Source organism: Coffea arabica, chromosome 1e (assembly GCF_036785885.1).
Source record: "Coffea arabica cultivar ET-39 chromosome 1e, Coffea Arabica ET-39 HiFi, whole genome shotgun sequence".
Taxonomy (NCBI): Eukaryota; Viridiplantae; Streptophyta; class Magnoliopsida; order Gentianales; family Rubiaceae; genus Coffea; species Coffea arabica.
In genome coordinates, this window is record NC_092311.1 from 42,871,429 (window position 1) to 42,897,386 (window position 25,958).

The 25,958-nt window shown below is 35.5% G+C and overlaps 2 protein-coding genes across 10 annotated transcripts; both read right to left on the reverse strand.

Annotated features, from left to right (window-relative positions):
* Positions 1 to 1,321: 1,321 nt before the first annotated feature.
* Positions 1,322 to 15,747, reverse strand: LOC113704697 (serine/threonine-protein kinase TOUSLED-like). Of its 6 annotated transcripts, none has more exons than XM_072056569.1 (18): positions 15,649 to 15,747; positions 14,531 to 14,823; positions 10,679 to 10,768; positions 10,266 to 10,466; positions 9,044 to 9,094; positions 8,771 to 8,857; positions 8,626 to 8,670; positions 7,482 to 7,594; positions 6,277 to 6,343; positions 5,390 to 5,456; positions 4,631 to 4,728; positions 4,375 to 4,554; positions 3,999 to 4,209; positions 3,604 to 3,868; positions 3,250 to 3,304; positions 2,855 to 3,016; positions 2,063 to 2,191; positions 1,322 to 1,720 (listed from the first exon to the last, which is right to left on the reverse strand). In XM_072056569.1, exons 2-17 carry the CDS (start codon positions 14,762 to 14,764, stop codon positions 2,063 to 2,065), a joined length of 2,055 nt encoding a protein of 684 aa, XP_071912670.1. In that variant the 5' UTR covers positions 14,765 to 14,823; positions 15,649 to 15,747; the 3' UTR covers positions 1,322 to 1,720. The 6 variants fall into 6 exon arrangements, with proteins under 6 accessions (XP_071912670.1, XP_027082375.1, XP_071912691.1 ...); XM_027226574.2 differs by lacking the exon at positions 15,649 to 15,747 and adding an exon at positions 15,385 to 15,611; XM_072056590.1 differs by lacking the exon at positions 15,649 to 15,747 and adding an exon at positions 15,347 to 15,611.
* Positions 15,748 to 17,350: 1,603 nt separating this feature from the next.
* LOC113704673 (uncharacterized) lies at positions 17,351 to 23,731 on the reverse strand. 4 transcript variants are annotated; one of them, XM_027226558.2, is made up of 8 exons: positions 23,217 to 23,731; positions 22,986 to 23,039; positions 22,423 to 22,527; positions 22,179 to 22,337; positions 20,646 to 20,807; positions 20,347 to 20,463; positions 18,569 to 18,676; positions 17,351 to 18,345 (listed from the first exon to the last, which is right to left on the reverse strand). In XM_027226558.2, the coding sequence occupies exons 1-8, from the start codon at positions 23,535 to 23,537 to the stop codon at positions 17,899 to 17,901; spliced, it is 1,473 nt and encodes a 490-aa protein (XP_027082359.1). In that variant the 5' UTR covers positions 23,538 to 23,731; the 3' UTR covers positions 17,351 to 17,898. The 4 variants fall into 4 exon arrangements, with proteins under 4 accessions (XP_027082359.1, XP_027082356.1, XP_027082369.1 ...); XM_027226555.2 differs by having other exon boundaries at positions 22,423 to 22,542; XM_027226568.2 differs by lacking the exon at positions 22,986 to 23,039.
* Between the last annotated feature and the right edge of the window lie 2,227 nt (positions 23,732 to 25,958).

Below are 25,958 nucleotides of genomic sequence, written 5' to 3' on the forward strand. Positions count from 1 at the left end.
CCAATTTTCATGTAAATCCGAACTTTTGTTCAGTTTTCATATAATGTTTTTAAAAATTGAACCCGAAATCACTATATGAACTTGAATTGATAATTAGGCATTTTTATGACTAATTTGGTTTAGTAAGTTCTCTAAGTTTTACTCATCGTTCGCTTAATTTCTTAAGATTATACTCGAGTGCCCAAATGCACGTAATTAGAATGGTATCTTATGTACATATTATTAAAATGATGTCTTATGAAATTATTGCAGGTATCATGCAACAAAATTTTATCAAGTCCTAAAAATGATGTGAGTTCTTGAAAAATATTTTAAAGAGAAAAATGCATGCATTATTATTTTGGTAGTCCACTTATATTAATTGCATGAGCAATTGAAGGCAGTCCAAAATTTTTTCAACAATCTTTACAAGTGCAAAGTGTTCATTGTTCACAATAACAAACAAGGGTGAAACTATCAAAACTATTCTTCCTTTGAAAAATGTGAAATGTGGGCAAAGATATTATGAAAATAACACAAAAGACTCGATGATCATAAAATCAAATGTTCAAAACAACATAGAATAGTTCATGATCTTTGTATACTCTATACATAAATGCATAATTAATGAGTTTTCTGTTAAATTCCATAAACTGCATGGGAGAATATTATCAGTTTCATATGACATTTAACTTGGGGTCAACTGGTCATGGGTAGAACATGGGATGCCCTAAAACATGACATGGAGAAGAGAATCTGCATATTAAGGGGCTCTTAGAGTCTCTTACTGCTAATACTCTTGTTTATGCCTTGGCTAAAAAGCTTGAGGCGCAGGTAAAATGGCCTTAATTTTAAGTTCTCTTGTAACTTAGCTTAATTTTGAATCTGGTCCCCAACAAACAATTCAACTCTTGATTCAAGTTTGAATAATAAATAAGATTTGATTAGAGTATCGAATAAAATTCGAGTTGAATATTCAACTCGTACATATTCAATTGATTAAGGTTCAATAAAACTCAAATAATTTTTAAAATTTTTATGTTTCTTAATATATTTTATAAAATTATGCATTTACTATTTTATTATTAAAAAATTAAATAAAATTCTAAGCTCCGAATTGGGCTCAAGCCTAGTGAATACTAAATTGAATCAAACTCAACCTTAAATTTTAAACTCGTTTAGGATTCGAATTGAGCTTTCGTTTGAGTCCAAAAATTCGAATCAAGTCGAAAAATTCAAATTGGAATCTGAGTATAACAGCTGAGAAGTTCGAGTAAATTCGTTTGCAGCCCTAGCTTTATGGATTTAAAATCCACGAAATACAAGTTGAAAAGCCAAACAATTAGTCAAGAAACCAGAGCATCCAAAAACTATATTTCCTTTCCTTTCTTCCTCAATCTCCATCCCTTGACCAAGACAAAAAAGATGTTCACTAGTAACGACATACCAGAAAGGTCTATGAATCCTTTAAAGGGCTAAGGGAAAGAGGAAATGAAACCCCAACTCAAGGGAAGAACAACAGGGACAATAATTACAAAACCTTTACAACTATACAAATTTCCTGTAGAATTGAGGGATTATTTCCTCACCTCAAAATTAGGGAATGCTTTCTCTATAACATGAGTTGGCACTATGTACTGTTATGATTTTTCTTTGTGTATGTCAAATATGGATCCTGAGCAATGCTTAAAACATCTGGCCTCTCTGCCTGATTATATGTAAGACAACGACGAATAAAATCCTGCAAAACATAAAAGGAGTAACTGCTTCAGCATACAGAACAAAAGCAATGAAAGAAAAATTTAGCGCAGTTTATATACAAGTATTCTTCAGTTTTTTGGCAGCAAATGTCCTTTAAACACATGTAACAACATTCATCGCAGAAAATCCAAAAACTAAAATAAACATTGTAATCAAGAATCCAAGCTAAACAAGGAAACATCCTAAAGGTACAAATTTTGCTCCTTTGCCAAGCAAATAATTTAGAAATCCATCCACAGTATTGTTATCAATTTTCCTGAGAATCAGCAATGCCAGTTTTATTTAATAAATCATCATCATAGTTTCTTCATTTTTGACATACCTAGCAAGTTTGTCTATCTCGTTTTGTTCCTTCATCAATCATTTCCATATTATGACTTGCAATATGAGTCAAAGGAAGCATGAACATTGTGTCTGAGCCAGTCAGCCAGATGTTAATCTGTCTCAGAAACTGCTATAAAACATTGATACAAATGAGATTTTCAAATTTGCAGCACATCTGGCTTGGAGAATTGCCAGAGACAAGTGGGGGTTGGGGCTGGGGGAATAGATTGACATGTTTGTAAATGGACAACCTCGATTGAATTTCATACAGAATACTTCCGCTAACAGAAAGGATAGACATTGACGAGTCAAAACCCATATACTGAAATAAATTTTGAAGCACTTCAATACCACATAAAAATTGACTCCACTATGTTGGAAACAATAACCATTATGAAACAAACAAGAGGATATCATGAATAAACTCAGTAGCATCCACATGATTGGCATGCTTATCCATTACAGATCAATTGAAGAGATAATTGTTGAAACTTTTGTCAAATAAGATTTACACAAGTGAAAACACATCAAATTGTGAAGTATAAGAAAGATGATCGATTTCACACCCCACTTTTGCTGTTATCAAATTGTGGTAATAAACACTAGCAATTAGTGCTGGTGATGGTGATAGTGATGGTGGTGGTGGTGGTGGTGGTGGCCATATTAACAATGATATAGTCTCTCCTACGCAGACTCTCTTAGAGAATTTACCCTACATAAGGATGTCGAAGATTATCACCCCAAGAAACATTAGCAAAGAAGTTTACACACAAATGATTAGTGAACCTGCCTTTGCCTCGTTCGACACAGCTGGCCTTGAAGGAAAATCCACCTTGCGGGCTTTAATGATGGTATCTTCGCGTAAAATTCGTTCTTGGGTTTGGTCATGACCAAAAGGCCGTTTGCCAAATAGCATTTGGTACAGAAGAATCCCAGCTGACCAAACATCCACCTGTATTCTCGAACAGAATCACAAGTATCTATCAGATCGAGAACACACAATTGAACATCAGTAGAAAATATAATGGCCTCATTAAAAGGTTGCCGAAAAGATGCTTCAAGGGCCAATGCAAAGACAAGCATAGCAGCCTTAGACAAGGCAGAAAATGCAGGTACATATCCAGGCCATTACAGCTTTCCAACTAGTTAAACATAATCAAAGATAAAATATAACATTCACCAAACCTTTGAGGATATAAGGGGTGTCTTGTTAAGCTCAAAGCATTCGGGAGGTAGATACCTGAAATTCAGTATAGAACTATGCATTCAGGACATCATTTCGAATAATAAAAACATAAATCACCGTAAGGCTGCTAATATCTAGCTACCAGCCAAATAATGAAACTGCATTAGCCACAAAAATATAAGCCAATGGATCCAAAGGCAAATTTAATGAATGCGGCATGAGCTGAAAAAGAAAAAAAAACAGAGCTTAAGAGACAACTCTATTAAACTATATCATCATTGCAGAAGGCATTCTTCCACGAGAACATGCCAGAAATGGACAAGTCAGAAGAGCTAATTTGTTGCACGACTCACCAATATGTCCCAGCTCCCTGGGAGGTAAGCTCCATCCCCTGGGACCCAACATCATCCTCCACTATTTTGCTAAGACCAAAATCAGTCACTTTAGCAGTGCCAAATTCATCAAATAGAACATTTCCTGGCTTCAGATCATAATGTATAATCTTTTGTGCTCTTTTATTCAGGTAAACAAGGCCTCGAAATATCTGAACAATTATGATTCTCGCTTCTCTTTCTGGCAAAACAGGCGTTGCTTTGAGGACTGCATCAAGATCCTTGCCTGAATGGGCAAAACATATTGAAACAAGTGACTAAAAATACTTGTGATCCTCATTCCAAGATAAAAAATAATAATTCATCTACATTTCCAATTTGTGTTTCGTGAAATGCAACTGCGAGAGCAACCATACCACTGCAGTATTCCAAGACAGTGCAGAATGTGTTTTGGTCTATCTCAAAAATGTCCCACAGACGCACAATGTGATTATGTACCAAGCTTTTATGAATATTGTACTCCCTGATAGCATGTCGTACATAACTTTGCTTCTTCTCTTCACTCCACTGAGCATTCAAACCATGAAGCTTACATGCAACATATCTATGCTCAACTAAGTCAAAAGCCTGCCATCAATGTTGATTCAAATCACTCAGAATATCCATTTTCAAAATATTCAAAGTTAGAAAGGAAATTGGTAACACTTTATATGGATGGATGGAGATTTCCTTCGCAACTCATACACATTGAAGCCTCTAAAGCAACAGAGTATAGGAATCCTAGTATTTTACCTTATAGACCTCACTAAATCCTCCTTTGCCAAGAAGGTTTAAGAGGGCATAGCGGTGGTTCAAAATCTGAAAATTGTTGAAGCGAGAGCCATCCTCATCTCTTATTCGTTTCATTTCCCTTATAAGCCTTGCTTTATCCAACTCATAGCGATCTCTTTCACGCATAATTGTTTCTTCCTCCTGTAGGAAATTTGATACTAAAAGTGACAATATTCACAAAAATCTTGTCCAATAAAAGAATAAGAAACAGACATACACGTTTGATGCAAGCTAAACGAGATTTATAGATTTCATCTTGAATGAGAGAATCATCTTCCTGGACTCCAGCTTCTGAATCAGTTCCATCAACTTTATCTGCAATAATCATTATTTGTTAGTGCCATTCGTCAACCAGTATCACATCAATAAGAATAACACAGACACTTCATGAAAAGCAAGAACTGTACTCATGTATACAATTTGCAGAACTAATAGTTGCCTGTGGACTATTATTAATTAGTTACATATCTTCACTCTTCAGTATCATTGCATAGAGGAATGTTGTTACACCCCCAAGAAAGTTAGATAACACATTCTTAAACTAGTTAAACAATTATCCAAATATCAAAACGAAAATGGCAGAAAAACATGTGGAAAAGGATGTTCAAATTGCAAATGGTTAGTTGACCATCCACTGTCAAGCATATATTGGGATCGAGTTTAATATACGCTTTAGTCATCAAATACATATCTTTTAGAATCGACTAAATAATTACTAACCATAAAAACAGAAATCATTGCATTCTTCAGACTCCCAACGGAACAATCTAAAATACTACTCAAAGCCTTGTGCACTCATGAATCAACCACACTTTGAAGTAGTTAATTGTGCATTCTCCTATCTTTATTACCTTTCAACATTACCCTATACCCCAGGAACTGCTATTTGCTGAGGACTCAGAAAAGTGTCATTGTAGTGAAATTTATCAGCATATATTAGTTTGAAAAAGAATATACACATATAAAACTCTTTTACCTGGCTGCTTTTTCTTCAGTGATTTCCTCTGCCGTTCAATTGCTTCTTTCATCTCCAATAAGTTTCTCTGGAAAATAACATGTTTGCACCAGTTACTAAATCTCTTTTTTTTTTTTTTGAGCTACTGTATCTTAATGTTATGTTACGTGAAACCACAAACTGACATGACAAGGACAAAATACTCAACAAAAGGAGAACAATTGCAACTAACACAGTATCTGGTACCATGCACAAGCACTTCATGCATCAGAGGTACAGGAAAGATTGTTTTCCTATAATAAACATGTTAACTTGCCAAAAGAAACCATCAGATAAGTAATCAGACCACACCATGAAAGACTTAGAAGTCCTAAGGTCAATCAACTATTTGAACCCTACAATCAGATGCCACAGAAAAGTTTGCAGACAGAAGTTCACAAAGTATCATGAACCAGAATACTGCAAGTAGGAATAACACTACAGAACTACAGATATTATACAAGACCAATCAAATTCAAAACTAGATTAATAACAGGAGCAGAACTACTACATAGCAATAAAAAGTACTGTATTGAAGCAAGTAATGCTCATCATTTTCATGTAGAACAGGTTTCGAGATCACCCCCACACATTAGGCCAACAACATAGAAGAGGACATACAACAATGTCAAATCTGCAGATAATGTCAACAACTCCCGCAACAGTAAATTTCAGAAGTAATCAACATCATTTTTGGCTTTTCCAAATAAGAGCAAGTGGAAAAGTAAAAACTGATCTTTACTGGATTCTTTTTACAAATTCAAACAAAAATTTTGTGAGCCCAAATAATTCGTAGAAATGAGCCAATTTATTTTTAAAAGACGAAAGAAAAAAATCAGACTACTCCATGTAAGCAGAGAGAAGCATACAAGCTGGACATTGAGATCCTTCAATGCTGGCCCATCCTCCCATGTCTCAGAAATGAGAGTTCCAGCTCTGCAATTTAGGGGCGGAAAACATTAAAAGTGAGAAAAAAATCCTCAACAGTAAACAAACTGCTACTTTGCAAAGAACTGAAATAAATATACATCTTAGAAAGGATTTGTTGAGAAGAAATTTATCAGACACAAAAACAAGTAAATGTGCAACAACCAAATAAGAGAACATGATCTGTTAAAAAGACTTTGGTTAAGCCAGCCAAGATATTGCAACCAAGCCCTTGTTTTAGAGCCCAAAAAAGATTTTGTTTTCTATATAATACAAGCGATAACAGGAGAAAAGAAGCTTTCATTAATCAGGTTAGCCCATCAATTTTATCAAAGGCAGGTATCACAATTTCAGTCATCTTTGTTTCTGTCAAAGGCTGGTATACTTTCGTCATCACCCATAGCACCAGCAGCAGCTAATAGCCTTGCAGCTTTCATCAATACAAGATGGAACTCCAACAATATCATAAGAACCACCCACTCCAAGCATCCCAAGTAACACCACTGGTACTCAGCTAGGGTTCTTTCACAGATGATAGGAACCATTAAACTCGTGAGCACCTCGTGCAACCCACCATTTCAATATAATTGTGCAAGTATACAACAAAAAACGTACTGCCAGTTGCCCCTCATTACTCCTTCAACACCACAGAAAGAAGTGTAGGGAAACAGACAGCCAAGACCACTCCCACTTCCCTAAGGCTCAAATACTGCCACCCCATACCAACCACCCATAAATATATGTTTAAAAGGGCCAGCATATAACACCTGTTCCTAAACTTGGAAAACATTCAATAATAGAGCTACTCAAAGCGTACATACCGGTAGTTTCCATGTATATACATACATGCCTATCAAGCATTTATCGTATGCTTCATGTTGTGATATTTCCAAGCCTTCTACTTTGTGAAATTGTGCTTGGTTTGGTAATTATGTTCCAAGATTTCAGCAGGAATAAGGCTAGTGTACATTTCGACTGTGTCCAAACATAGGAGATGCAGGTCTTGCTCCTTGAGTATTATTCTGCTATACTTCATGCTTGGGCCCAAAAATAAAAGATGGAAAGTGGGCCATGAAAAAATTCTAACCTCTCATCATAACCCAATAAGCTAACTGGTTCAACAGAAGGGAAGTCAACAGTAAGCTACCTGATTACTCCAACATTGCCAAGTCTCAAAGAATCCTGGCGTACTTTCATCCTTGCTTCTTGTCTCTCAGCTTTTGAAACAGATATCAACAAATCAGATAATGTTTTTAATCTCTGCAACCAGAAAGAAAAACATAATTAGTAGCTGAAACACTGAACCAAGAAACACGATGACGTCTATATTAACATTTTTTTTCTTAAAAAGAGAACTCTCCATCTATACCAAAAAAACAAGGAATAACAGCATTAGATAAAAATTGCACCAACACCTTGCCATACAGTTATTCAGCTGAACTCCAGAATTATGATATATCCGTAATATAAGCAGGAAATAATTGTTTAACAACATTGGAAACATCTTAGCAAAAAAGTCAAAAGTAAGTGATACTATATCAAACACCTCATAGGCAAAGTTCTAGATGAAAGAATGTACATTCTCCAGTTTCAAAAATGACTGAACCTGCAGATAAGTCACCCCTAATGCTTCTAAGGACCCACTATAATCGGTGATCATATTTGACCGGTTACTACATTCAGGTATGTTACAAATAAAATCATGACCTAAATTCCAGGTAAATATTCTTAACTGTATGGCTTTTGGTCATTATACCCTAATGCACGCTCAGTGAGCAAACAGTAGGGGAAAGGAGATTTAGAGAGAAATAATATTTGATATATTGAAAACTAAATTTTGGAGCTTTTATCCTAAACAGTTGTTGGACATATATAAGCATAGGCATTCTTACTTTTGACTTTTTGTACTATACATGGCATTCTTACTCAAGAAGATTATGAATGTATCATTAATGTTATTGCGATAACCAGGTAAAGGACCATCTGCTGGCATCAAGTACACTTTTTCATTGATTGATCACTTGCTAAACGACAAATGACACAATCACATCATCACTTGAATCAAAATAGAGAGGGTAGACGAAATGAAAGAACTAGATGCTTCAATCAGCTTTTAGATCTTTAAAAATCAGAGACTGGAATCAATTAAATTGTCTTTTTGGAGATAAAAATAGCCTGTATGCCAGAGTATGTTTTGGATACTTGACGGATAACATGTTCACCTTTGCAAAAAGCTTGTCATTACAAAAGTAAACAAATCAAAGTAAGTGCAAAGGATCAGAATGGCGTACCTTTGGCTTCATCTGCTGCTCAATATCCTTGATATCCTTCAACTCCTGTTGAAATCATAACATAGAAAAGTGAATTCTACATTGCAGAAGAAACAGTAAATTTTCATGCTAATGCAGGTGGCAGTGATCTGAAAGAGAATCATACCTTCTCTAGCTCTTGAGTTAAATGTTGAGATTTCCGTAATGCCTCCTCCAAATTTCCAACCTTCTCGCGTAATGTTGTGTTCTCCTCCTAAATATATTTAGGTGTACATGATTTTGACATTTAAAGTTGTGAAAAAAAACTATAACACTTTATTAGGAGATTCAAAGACTAAAAAATTGCAAGAGAATCACACAACATTTTTCATTAGAAACTGTATCTTAGTTACATACTAATAAAAAGACAAAGAATACAGCTGTCGCAGAAAACTTCTACCTCCAATAAACTTAAATCGTCACGTCGAAGTTGCTCTTTGGGCCACCCATCCTGCAATAAGAATTAGGCACACAAGAGTTTAACAAGATTAATTTAAAAGAAAACAACAAACAAATAAAGGCCAACCAATTCAATCCAATAGAAGTGATTTGGCCTGATTTTGATTGATTTGTAAGCAACACCTATCATCTCTAGATCTCTACACTTCCAAAATTACAGAAATTATGTCAGAACAAAGGAGAAATACAAACTGGTTGATCTGTAGGGTATTTTACAACGTAGTAATGATATTTTTAGGTTGGAACATCCTTTTCTGCTACACTAGATTCTAGAACACGGGCAGTCAATACAAAACTGATTTCTGAACTACTTGTAGTGATCCAGTAGAACAATGAAAAAACAGCTACATACATTCCCAGTAATTACTCACAACGACAATGAGATATAACCTAAAATCCCAATTTGAATACCCAAAAACCATTTTTAGCAAATTAATATACTGCTACAGCTTATTCAGGGGGGAAAAAAAGACCGACTATTATCTAGTTCAAACTAGACTAATTGACAATGCAAACTATATGCAAAAGTTAGGCAAGATACCGGACATGGATCAAATGGTTCTCAATTTTTCACTCCCAATAAATAAAGAAATTTCATTAAATAATTTCTACAAATCAGGTTTACATAACACAGAAATATGACCATTGTGACGGTCAACCAAGACATCTAAATCTTAAAGTTCCAAATCCGTAGCAAGCAAAAAATTTAAAGAGTATTAACAAAAGTTTGGAAAGTATCAAGACTATGATGAGTAACTTTACCATTAGATGAAACAGTCAAACAGCCAACGCAGAAATTCTCTTCGATCATTTTTTTTTCTGGCACAAGATTTTAGGTTTCCAAGACAATTTAAATAGAGCCTCAGTGAAGCATGTGCCAACTGTACCACAATATCTTTCAAGTAATTACACTTTAGATATATGGTGATTTAAATCTTTGCATTCAATTTTGTTGACCAGTAAGCCACTTTTTCTTATATATCTGCAACACTTTCTAGGACAAGGAAATCAGGTAAAGTACAAAGCAAAGGACATTGGTATAGAGATAGTTGCACGTGACAAGGTAACCATACATTATAATTTGGTTATTTGAACAGAGTTAAGAATTAGAAGCGGAAAGCAATAATTATCTTAGAGATATAGTCATGTTAAAGAAGGCTTACCTTTTCAAGCTGTCCATTTGGTGGAGAAACCGTTTGAATTTTGGTTTGATCATTACCTCGTGAACCACGCCCTCTAGCCGAGGCAGAATATCCCCTGCCACGGCTTTGTTTTTTCCTATTTGTGTCTGAAGCCACCTTATTTGTGTCCACGGTCTCAACAACCTTCTGTCTTGGCTCAGCCACAGACTGAGATGTATGTCCCTATTTGCATATATGTTAATTTGGGGAAATAAAAATCTGAAAATTAGTAGCTATTAAAGTTCCCAAAGAAGGAACAACCAGATAAATGATATTATAACGGAAGAAATAAGTTTTAAAGGACCAAACCATACTAGGAACCAGGGATTACTATGAACATTCAGTATATTAATCAATTGAACAATCCAAAATGCAGTAGCCATAATAAGGCATACCTCAACATGTTCAAAAACCATGCCACTGTTATCCTCGTCCAATTTACGCCGCTTCTGAGTGTTAGCTTGAATCAGAAATTCCCCTCCATTCTGGCAGAAAGAAACTCATCATGTTATGGACATTCAAAAGCCTTCACGAAAGGTGCAACAGGACCACGGCAATGAAATACCAATGCACGCTAAGGAAATGTTGAAGCGATAATTATTCACCACGTAATGGAAAGGATACTTGTTTCAACATAAAGAACAAACCATAATGCATGTGAACGGGTTCACACAACTTTTAAAAGAAAAAGTGAATTAGGCTCAAGTGACTATCTTTTTCTTTTTAATGAATTAAAAGTGTATCTAACTATCTAACAGCATTTCCATTTAGAGCCTCTACTAAAGCCAAAAGCCAAAGAGCTTGTTGCCGGCTGAAATCATGCACAGAATTTGGTGAGGTAGCATACTGACAATACTTGTTCGCTGGATTGGAGTATCTTCTATTAGAGTTAGTGATTTAGCCAGCCTACTAAATCATGCTCTCATTTACCACCACAAATTCATCCAAATCAGCTGATGAAGCTTTTGGCTGAGGAGAATCAAGGTTTCATATTAAAACCATTTCAAAATTTGTGGAGTGCAAAAACTTAATAAAGGAACAAGAACATCCAGCAACAGTGTGTGAAAATCAGACTAAAATTGCCAAAAGGCCCAAAAACTAGAAACAGCTCAGCGAGAAAGTTTACAAGCCAAAGATTTAAAAATGAACATGTAAATTTAAAGGAATATGTAAGGAAAGTATCACCGAGATAGGCATCGCCCACTAATGCATACATATTCTTTCTGCATGTTCATGTCATTTATTTGTGGCAAGGCAAAAGAATGCAACCTATATGCGACGTACAATGCACTACACGCATGCAATCATTACATCGACAGTAAATGTTCAGTGGCCGAACCAACAAAAATAGGTAGATTGTTACATGAAAAAGAGGCTTCCTTTTGACTCTTAATAGTTACAAATATGCAAATAAAAATGGAGGAAGCAGGAGAAAAGAACATTTCCACCAGCGGAATGTGAGATATGATTATCAACTAAGGATTTTAATGACAACCTTCCACAATTCTTTTGCTTCATCTAACTTATCTTATTTAAATAATTGTTGGATGGTACATGCAATAAAAGAAAGACAATCTTAATGCAAAATCCACTATCCTTTTAAAAAGAGCAAGGACTTAATTCCTGTACTGATACATTTCATATCATTCTGAAGCCGTAAGAATTAATGTTGCACATTTATTGAAAATTGATAGCATTGAGACCGTCTAAAAATTGGTTGAAATCATTCGAATCATGCTTCACTGGCTTAGCAAGAAATTGGAAGTGTAACACATTAAACATTCCTTATAACAAAGAGAAGCACTCAATTGAAAACCAAATATTTGAGCAAAATCCAGTTTTTTTTTATTATTTCCCTCTAGAAGTGCACTGAACCACAAGGACCTTTTTATCAATGTTTCATTGTGTAAGTGTTAGCCACTTCCTTTAATCAATTTACAAGTATTAGTATGCTAGCTGTTGAAAGACATAATTGTACAACACTGGATGCAAAGGGTGACAATAGATAAAAGAACAGATAAAATGAAAAACTTGTACAACGTGCTCAGTTCCCCAACATTTTTTCTCTCCCACCTCTTCTAGCTTTATCCTTCGCACAGAAATTTATCCGCTCATGAAAAATAACTGAAAGTACCAAGCACCAAATAAATTGAAATGAAACCTCACATGAGACGACCTTTCCTTCCCACAGTCAGATGAAAAATGCAATGCAACTTGGACAAGGATAAAGTTACTGAAGTTTTAAAGACAACCATTGACGAAACACGTGCTTTGCATTCTTTTTAATTCTTCAACTCAAAAGCTTCGAACAAGATAGTGAACCAATTTACAAGAGATAAAAGGAAATCTACACTTAGCAGCTCTATTATTATATATAGATACTTAATTCAACAAATCTATTATCCAGATCAATAGAATTTTCATTATACAAATTTTTGAATTAAACGGCGCATTAAGTAGATTCAAAAAGTGATTTTCTTTAATATGCTGTTTGAAACACATAGTATGCTCTATAAACTTCACGAACCATGTGATAGCAGTTCCATAAATTTCTTACCCTATATAGGATGAGAAGCTTGCTAGTTGTGTAAGTCAATTATTGTTAAACCTGCTGCAAGTGGATCATCCTTCTTTAAATATTTTTAAAATTTCTTGATGAATTAATGGAATAACATCACCAACTAGATTCCAACTTATGTCAACTCCCAATTTATCTGAGGCTTCCACAGTTCCATTCAGTTTATTTTGGACAATCATTAGAAAATTATGAAAAATCATGCAGGAAAATATCAAACCGTAAACAAAAATATATTATGGTCCTTGAAATTTGTGCAACAGATGAATCACCAACAGCACTTGTTGATATTATTCAACGAAATGAATCAACACATGGACTATCAGGACGAAAAGACGTTTGCTTATTTTCACTACTTCCATCCCTATAATGGCATGTCCTATCTCATTGTATCGGTTTTCATCTTTTTCCTAAAGTAAAAGATCTAGTGGAACAACCTGAGGAACCTCATTCCCAGATAATAAATGCATGCAGTGCACTAAAACACTCTTGTACTGCTTAACAGTGGTCAAGGGGGCCATTTCTAAAGCTGCCATCCATGTAGCTTTTGGTTTTCTACTTATCAATCAACTCCAGTGCTTATTTTACAACATTCTATCAAAAGAAATAAATTGCGCATGCCAACTGTACCACAACCATGGCAGCAAAAGAAATGTTTAAACAGACACATATGTTTGAGGTGCAATATTCTTTATTGCAACTTTGCAAAGCAAATCATCAATGTAATTAAGATTTGCTCCTTGTTGTAATTGTAATAGCCATTCACCCAATAAACTACCTCACAATATCCAGCAGAGGCAGAATATGAAACAAACTACAGTCAAACAGAATATGACTTCAACTATCAGTCAATGTTTTCAAAACCAAAGTGGGAAACTCTAAAAAGACACAGGACTAAAAAGACAAATGAAAACCTTATTGTTCAGGAAAGTACAACATTTAAGAATCTCATGTAAAAAGTTCTTCGCTACAACATAAGCATTTAATCCATCCTCTGCACATCAATTGAAAGAACAAAGTCACAAAAATGTAATAGAATCTGAAGTTGAATCCGTTAGTGATCCAGACAGAAACAAGTGAAAATGGGCAATATCAAGATTAAGAAAAAAAATGGATTAAGAAAGTAATGGGTTGCATGGCTAGAAGATCATTTGGAAATTTTTTTGAATCATACTTGAGCACTTTTTGTGATTTGATTGGAAAGATAAAAAGGTGATTGAAAGCGTGTTTATGATGCAAAAAATGCTTGGAAAAATTGACAAATCCAAATAAACCCATTGTATGACTTGATAACCAAATCAAAGGTACATCAGCAAGATCATTATCAAACTAATAGCTCCCAGAAAACAGGACAGCCGATGTAACAGGTCGCATTTCCAGAACCGTAGCTTCTGCAATTCTTTCCCTTTCCCCAATATAACTAATAGCTGCAACACAATAGTCAGAGCTGTATGCATTAAATTTCAACCATTGTATGGGAATTATCTTGAGTTTCTGCAAACAGGTTTACAACAGCAAATAATTTCAGAATTCCAAATACATAAATTTCCCAAAACAAACATCAACGTCCCATTTTCACAGCCTAGAATTACCACATTATGCCTATATTATGTGATCCATTAAACAAGAAAAATCCAAAAAAGAAAAAGACAAAGAAAACCTAAACACTCACATCGTTGTCATCCGAATCACTAGACAGATGCTCATTAGGCAAGCTCTCAGGAGGCTCGGGGAATTTGGTGGCAACAGACCACGAGGCTGCCTGCTGTGAATGTGCGACGGCTGCAGTTGCAGAGGATGCTTTGCCCACCATTCGCGCCTCGAGCTTCGCAATTTTAGTGGGCAAAGATTGATCGGATTGATTGGAAGAGTTGGAGGAAAATTGCATAAGCATGTCATCCGACATTGTAATCACAAAATTCTCAACTTCAGTCCACTCCTCACAATGCAGGTAAGCTGACAGCACTGAAACAGTAGTCAAGTCATTTCCATAAACGTCAAGAGCCCATCAAAATCTGGGGGTAAAGAATAGAACCCGGAAAAATAAATGCGGGAAAAAAAGCAAGAAAAGTTGAGTTCCTTGGTGCCAAGAAGTGATTTTGGACAAACCCTTTTAGGAAAAGAAGTGTTTTTTAAGCAAGGGCTATTGGGCTAAGCTTCAGTAGTCGAAATTCAACTGTGTTTTTAGTGTGTTTCTGCGTGCCTAAGAGGGGTAAAAAAGGAGTCATTGAAATCAACCAAGATGACCAGAAGAGGAGATGAGAAGTTCATGCAGGGAGAGAGAGAGAGGAAGAAAAAGTAGGGATTCAGGAGAGAGAGAAAATTAGGGTTTTGGAAGTTGGATTGGTGAAAAAAGGAAAGTAAATGCAGGATCAGGAGAAAGGAGGAGGAAGAGGAGGAGGAGGAGGTGGTGGAAGAGGGGGGAGAATTTTGAAATCAGATGGGGGATATGAATATATGATGAGATGGGAAGGGAAAAAATGGGGACCTTTTGGTTTTTTAGGAGGAAAGTTCGCTAACTGGTACCTTGCTATGTTATGCTATGCTGTGAGGAGGTGCGGTTGGTTGGATTTGGCCGTGGTTACCAAATGGTTTCTTTGGAAGGCAAAATTAGGAGTCAAAAGGACAAGTGAAATAATGGGTGATAAGTAGCATGATTTGGAAAAGGTGGGGTGATGAAGGAGGACAATATTTGAGTTAATGAGAAAATAAAAAGTATAGATTGGGATTTGGGATTTGGGATTTGGGAATTGAGAAGGCAGAACAGAAGGAAGGTTTGTAGTTTTGTACCTTGGATTTAGGTTGAGAGACTTGAGACTTGACAGAGGTCACAAGTGAAATGGCAACTTGATGGAGAAGCTAATAGGTTCTTTATAATTTGTTTTGATTATTGGAGATGAGGATGGGGAAATTGGGAGTTGTTTTCTATTCTTTTTTTATTGTTTTGTTTTTGTTAATTTGATGTATTAGATTATTTTGTGCGTTTTGGCATGATTTTATTTTTATAACAGAGATTGTTTCGAAAAAGATAAAAAAAAATCGTGAAATTAATATTGTAAATTTCTTTTATATACACGTGCATAGATGTATAAAAAACTAGGATTGGAAGATCAGAAATTTGGAAATTTGATAGGGAGAAAATGTATTACAAAGTGAATTTTGTTTGCCAAAAATTGAGGCTTCTCCATCTTTTTTTTAGGCTTCTCCTTTTACATTTTTTTTTTGGGTGCTCTCCTTTTCCTTTTGTGCAGGAGGTTCCTAGACAATGAATTTTGGAACAGGGAACTTGAATTGATTCATTGCAAACCAAAATTGGGCTTTAAAGTGATTTCAGAAACCAAGAAAAGGACAATAATGAAGCTCAAGGAAAGAACACCTCTGATGGAATTATCACTACTTTATTATCCAAATGCATCATTTAAGCTGGCCTGCTATGAAAATTTTTTAATCTGCCCTGCTGAAAATTTTAATAGTAATAGAGGCCAAAATGGTGACAAGACGAAGCAAAAACTACCCATAGATCGGTTCAAATGAATTTGTTGCTTTCTCAAGTTATTGGATTAGGATCCTACTCATTGCCATTGTTGGCCATTATGGCATTTTAGTGTTACTTTGCTATGTGAAAAAGGTTCATAATTGATTTTTTAACTACTTAGCTAATTTGAAATGATGAAATACAAGATAAAGATTTCTATATTGACTTTTCCATTTAAATTGCTATTTTTGAGAGTTCTATATAGAAAAATGCACTATAGAGATCTGATATATATAAGGTGAAAAAGATAATTGAAAAATATGTTCACGAGAACTGTAAATATTTTTCTTTGAAAAATGGCAATCCAAACGATGCAAAATCTTGTAATTTCTAGGCATTACGAAGTCCAGCCGTATTATAATCTGCTCATTGAACCCTAAATCTATTGATGAATATTTATCAAAAATAAAAAATATCTATGGATGAATAAAAGGCTTTTCTTTATCGTATGGACTGAAAAATTAGAAACGAAGTTGATTGTCCGTTCATGTTTGTCCTCTAAAGCGCACCTCTTAAACTCATTCTGACATAAAACCATATGCAACTCAAAATAAGTTAAGATTTTCACATGGTCAAAGTTTTTATGCTGTAATCTCTAACTTCATCAAGCTTCACCATGTTCTTTTGATTACATTTGTTTTCATGAAAATTGATACACTAATTGAAGAATCTTAAGAATACAAAAGGGGGAGTCAGGATCATGGATAGAACATTAGTCCCCCTATCAACACCTAGAATAAGTGGGCATAATTCTAATTGCCTCAGAGGTTTAATTGTTAGAAGGTGAAATTTTTCGAACATGCAATTGGTAGATGTGTGGGTCTGCTGGTGCTTTTACCATATACATGATGGATTTTCATGATGCTACTTCCAGCTGCAGAGGATTAAAAGAGAAGACTAATCACCAAAAAATAGATGTACTATAAGTCAAAGTATTGATCCAGCTTGAGCAGGAAGTGAGTAAAAAGAAGATTCATGAATAAGCCAAAAAGGGGTTAAAATATCAAAGTTACAAGAACCTAGTACAACAGAATGGCTACAGGAGAAAAGCATCAAAATGCTCATGATTAAGATTTCATGGAATTATACGTTCAGAGGATATTTACGTCTGAAAGGCAAAACATTAGAACTCGAAGAAGAAAGGGCTAATCTTACGAACAGCCAATAATGTTCTCTCAAGTATCTTACGAACTGCCAATGACATAATCTGCGGTATCTTAGTAATTTGCCAATAACATCATCTGCGATTACGGTGCTGCAGCTCAGCTTTCACTTCTCCACCATTTTTACTATCCCAGTAATTCTTGATGATTGATCAACCCCAGACAATTACAAACTTCAGCAATCCACCTATCCTGCCCTAACCAGACTCCAGACCGAAAAGCCAAAGGTATATGTTGCTCATAAACATTATCAAAGGATTCAGCAGCCCGGTTCAATAGCCAGGGAGTCATCCAACAAAGTACGTGACTTTAACATAGAGCACAGCTCATAAAGGTATTCTCCTACCTATCATAATTTCTTCTCATCCCACCGCTACTGCTATTGTCAAACCGTGACGCCAAAAATCTGGGCTGATAAAAGTTTGCTGACCCAGGCGAAGCTGAATTTCTATAGTTCAACCTATAAGCTTTTGCAGAAGAATAAGAAGTTGATGCATTACTAGCAGCATAATGATTAGAAACATTAATTCTCTTATACTTGGGGGTTGCAGGAGATTTCCAACCAGCTACTTTGGGTTTACTACCAAGAAAGTCTCCAGGATCTTCAGTGATCCAACCATGCTTTGGTTTTGATTTAGAAGCCGACATGACTCCGTGATCACGTTTAGATTTCTTCTTTTCACGTGCCTTGCCAATATCATTAGGAGCAGATCTAACCTCAATACGACTCCTACGTTCCTTGGAAATTCTTTGCTTGGGGGTTGATAACTCACGATTCCTTTTGCCACCCTGTAGAAAGTACAAAATTTCATAAATACTGGCATCTACGAATAATAGAACATGGGCACAAGAAAGCAGGAAAAGTTTATCCAGTACATGAAGCTTGAACTGATATTGATATTACCACGGTAGGCATAGCCAACAAAACCAAGGGGTAAAAGGCAGGTAGGTGCCCAATGTCCCATGAGAAGATAATAACAGTATAAAGGATGAGCAGAAGCTTCTAACAAACCTTGGATGAGCTAGTGCATTCACGTGCAAAATGTCCTTCTTCACCACATCGGTAGCATGATCTACGTGGTGCTGAGCCACTTGTCTCTCCCTGTGAACCTGTGCAAGCCTGCATTGATGCAAAGAGACTATAAAAAAGAGTTCTGAACTTAATAACAGTTTAAGATGAAATTAAAAAGGTTAGACTGATATAGAATTAGAATAAAAAAGTAGTCAGATTTTATTAATGACAATTCTTTCCAAACAAATGTAGAAATTAAAAAAGAACTGTCGTTGATGCTTAAGAAATCCTACAAAAGACGTTGACAATCAACTCAAAATTGGCAAACACTAGGAACAAGATTAATAGCAAAACAGTTTTTTCACTTTTAAAAAAATAGAACTTTGAAAGGCCACCCAGGGAAAACCAAGAATGTGGTGAACTAAGTGCATTATACAACTTGAGCCCATTCTGCATAATTACCCAAGACAAAAGATACCTAAAGGCAACATCATAAACAGTAATAACATCACCCAAAGAAACAAATACAAACTCAGGAAAAAAAAAACACATAACATAACATGATAATCGGAAAGCAAACAGCCAATTTATCTGTCTACCAAGTAGAGAATGTGGTGAACTAAGTGGGTGCTTGGTTAGAGGGTATAGGAACCCATAATTGGATTGAATCCCATAATTGTTGCTTGACTAATGGGTATGGGTTTTGAAACCCTGAAATGAATTATAAAAAGTCAGCCACTCTCAATACCCAACTAGATTGGGGGTTTTGATGAATCCCATATTTGATTCCAAAATCTGAAAAAAAAAATTTACAAGTAAAATTTTGTGAACTCTTTCTTCTTCATATTCTGGCCAGTCACTACCTCTTCATCCCTTAACCGGCTGCAATCCACACCCTCAATCCTACACTAGGTTGCTAGCCCCCAACCCCTTCGGTGACCACTGTCCTCTCCTTTCGCATCTACTGCTACTCACTCTCCTCTCACAAGCCCATATCCCCAATCTCAGTTGGTCTTAACAATTTTCGCTGCCACTGCCAGCTCACACTGTCTTTGTGTCCGCTCCTTTTCACTGTTAATCATCCATCTTCTTTCTCCTCTCCACTCATTGCCAATCTTTTTCTTTACCATTCCCCCCTAACCCCACTGCTACTTGTAGCTTATCCCCTAAATTTGTTGCCACCAGTCCCTCCTCAACCATTGATGGTTGTTTCAACTTGAATGTCATAAAGAGGCGTCAAGATGTCAACAAAATCCATTTGAAGCTTGCTGTTGTTTGTGAAAATTGTTTTGTTTATCTGTGATGTTTGTAATGGTTTTCTTCGTTCAAAAAATTTTAAAGGCAAAACTTTAATCTAATACTCATTTCTTAAAAATTTTCACCAAGCATGGGTCATTTGAATGATACCCTTGTTAAAAACCCATACTGATATTATAGGTATGAAACCAAACGCAAATCCAATTTTAGTCTCCAAACCAAGCATCCCCTAAGTGCATTATGCAACTTGAGGTCATTCTGCATAATTACGTAAAAGAAAAGATACCTAAAGGCAACATTGTAAACAGTAATAATATCACCCATACAAATAGTAAAATACAAACTGGAAAGAACATAGCACCAAAACACAACATGATGATCAGAAAGTAAATGGCCAATTTATCTGTCTAGCTAATCATCACATTTTTCAGACAGGAATTTTATGAATTTAAAGCTCGATTAACTTCAACAAATTTTTTATTCAAATCATAGCCTGGAATTTGCAGGTAACCTGAACTCACCAAACCAGTATGACCAGAAAGACCACATCTGTAACAAGAAATTTCTCTCGGACTGGCGTCAGTATAATTTACACAGCAAAGATGGCCAAAACTCCCACAAACGTAACACTGAATTTCCTGAAACAAACAACAAAAGCTATAGACGTAAAAGGCCAGAGCAAATACTTTGAAATCATAAAATCAAGAGAGAAGTAATAAATCCAAATTTTTGCATACATGAGAAGGACAACAAAATTTCATGATGCATGTGGTTGGATCACAAGTAGAATTATATACATCAGGAAAGTGGCCAAGAGTACCTTTAGGTCATCAGGGCAATAACTGTTCCAGCATGAAAACAAATCGTGGCCAGAATTACCACATTTTAAACACATCTTATAGTTTTCAGATGCCCCGCTGCTCTTTTCTGGACAATCTTTTGCACGATGACCTCCCTTTTTGCAGATAAAACAATCTTGCCCCTGTTGAAGATATCATGGCAAAATCTTTACTAAATGATTACATTTATTACATGCTCAAAACTCTTAATATTTTTTAATCTGGGAATAAACCTTCCCACTTGGTGTTTTCTACTATCTCAGAAATGAAACCAGAAAAAGGACAAAGGGAAATCGTGAGGAGGAACATGTAACAGCAAAGTTTATCAGCACGAGCAGATAATAGGTGAGTATCATACAGAATTGTCATTTATCAAAAAGGTTCTACAAGAAATAAACGAGATCTAAGTAATCCAATAGCCAACAAAGTAGGGGCAATCCAACACAACAGTACATCCAAAAGACATAAAGTATCTGTAAAAAGGCAAAATAATAATAATAATAATAATAACAACAATAATATTAATAATAATCGATTAATCACTAATATCGACGTCAACTGTGGTGGGAAACATGAAACCAGGTATAGATCTTTGGTACAACTCAAGGAACATTCTCATTATGAAATCCAAAATTTTCTCCTACACAGATGCTTAGACACTGTACACAACTCAGAGAATTGAGTCAAATGACTCGTGTCTGGAGATTTAATATTTTCTTTCACAAATAAAAATTTTGCTATCTCATCACTTGCTTTGCTGCATGACCACATTAAGACATTATGTAGACTACTGAACAGATATATGTTTGCACACCCACTAACTACACCCCTTGGTCAGTAACTCATCAGACTATTAGCTTCTTTTTCACTGGAATATTAATGATTGTAGGTATATTCTGATAATAACCTTCTTCAACATTCATAGGTGGTAAACCCCAACAAGATTCAAAGAAGGATGCTGGGAGAAACTATTAAGGTAGGCCAGACTGCACTGGTGCATACTGAGTAGAAATCTCAAAGTGGATCTAAAGTCTTATTTCTTCGACTTCTGATATGTAATAAATCTTCAAAACTTCAAACATGTCAAGGAGAAGAGGTCCGGACCTAGCCATGCAGGATCATTCAGCTTTGGGTGTTGAAAGTGTCTTCAAGTACATAAAAAGATCTTTAGCAACTTCAAAACAACATCAAAACCCTATTAGGCTACCTCTGGCTACTATTAAAGGGGCTTCTCATCAATAGCCAATCAGACATATCAGGTTTTCATCAAAATTGTTACTCCAGGGTCTCAAAAGCCAAAGCAGTACTGCTTAGAAAGTAACATCATTTTCATGCAAGAAAGATGAGATTTATCAATTAAAGGAGCAAAGGATAATTTTAAAACTTGTTTATTTCTCTGCATTCCGGAAAGAAATAAAAATTTTTGGCTTGATGCACACCCTAAGGGGTGAAGAGTCCAGAAACAAAATAAAAAAAAAATTCAACATATATTAAAACATCTATTCATCTCGCACCTTTGAGCATTGCTTAGCATTATGTTCTAGACTTCCACAAACAAAGCAAGGCTTCCTGCGCTTAGCTGAGGTACAGTTGACAGTCGTATGACCTTCTTCACCGCAATTATAGCATGTACCCCAACTGCTATCTGGAGGGTCAAAATATCTAGGGCCCCGCTGAGATCATAATAAGGTATGATAAAGAGACACGCCAAACAGCCTTGAAAACAGAATGCGACTACAAAATATCACTTCAACTCACAAGAAGCTTTCGCAGCACAGCATTATCTGAGACCTCAACAGGATTTGTTTTAACAGCTTTATCCCCAAGCTCTGCAGCTTTTACACTCTCTCCCTTCTCTTCTTCCTTCACATCATCAACCTAAAGCAATCAAATAATCATTTAGCAGTCAAGCAAGCCACAAGTCCTCAATCAATATTACAATTTTTGGCAACAAAAAGAGTACAATATACCTACAAATGAAAACCAAATTTAATCATCAGTCAAATAAAACTACTAATGCTAGGCAGGACTAATCCAATTCCACATGAAAACTCTTTTGATAATCCCAAAAAAAAAAAAACACCGTCTCAACCAGTATTCCAGGAAAAAAACCAATTTTCCCCAAGGAAGAAGATGAAAATGTATTGACTAGGTCAGCTACCTAAGCATTCGCTTTCACTTTGCAACACCAGATGGCTCACGCAGAACCACATTTACACACAATTACCCTATTATGCGAGTATTTTTTACAGAAAACTCATTTTTTCCTGCCATAGTTTCCAAAAGAAACTGAGTACGACATGCCCAACAAGTTCAATTACCAGAAACAAATCGCTGCAAAAATTCTCGAAAGTAGCATCTTTTTCACTTGATACCTGCCGTGGTTGTACAAAAACATAATAAAATAAGCTTTAATAATCAATTGGCTTTCAACAAGCATAATCAACTAACAAAACCCAAAACAAAGATAAATACTTCATAATCTGAAAAAAAACTAAACTATAAGAAAAAAATCAAAATTTTAATCAACTACATTCAAATAAAGTACTTACAGAATCAATTTTAGCTTCAACCTTCTTACTCTTCTTCCTCTTTTTCTCCTTTTTCTTACTCATATCATCCTTAAAATTCATAACTACCTCATCGTCGTCCAAAACGATGACGTCTCCGGCAACGGCGTCGGAATCAGATTTATTACACTTACGTGACATTGCTTTCTCAACAATTTTCAAGCTGAGATCCTCGTTGGCTTCAGTATCCTCATCGTCATCGCTGTCGAGAATTATAGTTTGGGGCGGCGTCGTTCCTTCTTCGTCTTCTTCTGATCGATTTCTTAGATTTGTAGTCTTCAACTTCTTCTCTCTTTTGCCCATTTTAGACAAGAATTTCGAAAATTAAGCCAATAACGTGATGGAAATTTTTGGGGATTTCTCAAAGATTTAGGGATTTTCCAATAGCCCTAATTGAAACGATCGTCGTTTGAATTTACGATTAGGGCTTCGACTGGTCTTGATTGAAACTTTAGTGGGCTTAATGGACCTATTTGGAGACCATTTTCTGGGCTATTTGGAAAGAAAATGGGCTTTAATACGTGTAAGAGTGGGAAACAGCTGAATTCATAAGTGAATGAATTTTACGAGTTTTATAAAATATCAACTTCGTCCCTAAAGTGTTTCTTTTTCATTTTAAAGCATTGTAGTCATTTTAGATTTTAAATATGCCAGAAAAAAAAAATTTTTGTCAAATAGTTACACACAAGTTAGATTAAGATTAGGCGAAACACTCCGAGGGTTGAACCTAAGGGGGACCCACAAGAAACACCCATCCAGCCAATTGGTGATAGGAAGGTGCTCCTGTGGACCTTAAGTCTAAGGGCACTACCTCACACACAATCCATGTAGGATGAAAACCATCCCACAGTCTCAGGGGCCTCACTCACACAAACATGGTGATTTTTTTGTCAAACAGTTACACACAAGTTAGATTAAAATATGCGAGAAAATTGAAAAGGAATTGTTTGCCTTTCTTTGGAGGAAATTTTACAACCAAAACGGAATTGTTCCAACACCCAGGACTGGAGTATGGTTTTATCAAAGCAATCTAACAATGGATTAATTTGAATTGGATGAAGTGACCATAAAAGCAACCAAAATAAGAAGATAATTAAACTTTTGTAGTAAACCTTACAATTTCAAGGTATAAAATACCTTTAAAAAATCCTAACATCATTAATAAGAAGACAAACCCTAGAGTCATTAATTAAAAAAAAAGTACCCTAAAAGTGCCCAAAATTATGAAATTCGGCTCCGAAACTAGGCACAGTTAACTTTGATTTATTGCAGCTATATAGGATTGCCCACTTGCTCCATAAACCAAATTATTCTAAATCAAATTGGCTCAATAAAATTTGTCATCTAATAAAATTTCAAATTTGAGTCAAGTTTTAATGAATAAACATAAAATTTGACATTATCCATAAAATATTCAAACTATTTGAGCTTAACTTGATAAAATACCATTTGACTGTTCTTAGACCTAGAGGAAAATACTTAAACTGAGGCCTAAACCTCAATCTCATATATCAAGCAAGTGATAGGTAATGGTTATGGAACATTTTTCTGGTATGATCAATGGCATCCTATAGGGCCATTATACCAGAATTTTGCTGAGTCTCTATTGTCAGGATTTGGCTTAATTAGGAATGATTTTGTTACTAAGTGTATGCAAGTTGCCGAATGGAGATGGCCATGTGGGAGGAAATCTAATGCTAACGTATGAAGATTGAAACAACTTACTCCCTATAAGCTTGTCCCTATACCAAATGAGGAGGATACTACGGACCTATTCAGCAAGTGAGTTTTTTTTGTATTTGTCTAAAATTTTATTGTAATTTACTGTAAAAGTTTTTTTTAAAAAATTTGAAGTATGTAAATTTTTGAATATTTTGAAGTATATAGTTTAAAATTTTTAAAAAGTTTTTTGAGATCATTGTAGTTAAAGTTTTTAAAAAACTTATAGCAGACAAACTTTGTAAAAAACTCAAGTGCCAAACAAGGCTGTTTCAACTCCTAAGTAGATGTGGCATATACAGTGTACAGTCTGCTTTAAAGGTCCTTAGAGCCAATTCACAAGAAGTCTCTTGGCATAAACTTGTATGGGATAAGGGGTCCATTCCAAGATTCTCATTTATTCTGTGTGGTTGTTATACAAGAACAGATTATAGGCCAAGGATAGAATGAGGAAGTAGGGAAGTTTAAGTGGTAACTCTGAATGTGTATTATGCAGTGGTGCAGGAGAATCAATGAATCATATCTTTTTTGAATGTCTTATTTCATCTGGAGTTTGGCAGAAATTTCTAAAAATGGTTTCAGGTTTTAGAGTTCCCTTGCTATGGTCAACGGAATTGCCCTGGGTTTGTGGTCATTAGATGTCTACATCCCTTTATTGATAAATTTTGAAGGCTTGCTCTAGTTATCTCTGCGTACTTCATCTGAAAAGCTAGAAAATCGGGTGCTATTGCAATGCAAAATGAAAATGTATCTGCTATAGCTATAGTAGGTCAAATTATTGATACCATCTGGTATATTAGAGCCTCATTGAGATATGTGCCAAAGGTTCAGGAGAATTGGTCACTGATTGTTGAGTGGGGTATTTTTCATAATTTTTTTTTTGTCGCAACGATAACATTTGTATAACATACTCTAGTCTAATCTAAAAAGAGGAGGAGCCGACGGACTTTTCCTGTCGGAGGAAGCCACAATTTAAGTGGCAAGGTGGAAGGCAAGCGTTGAATC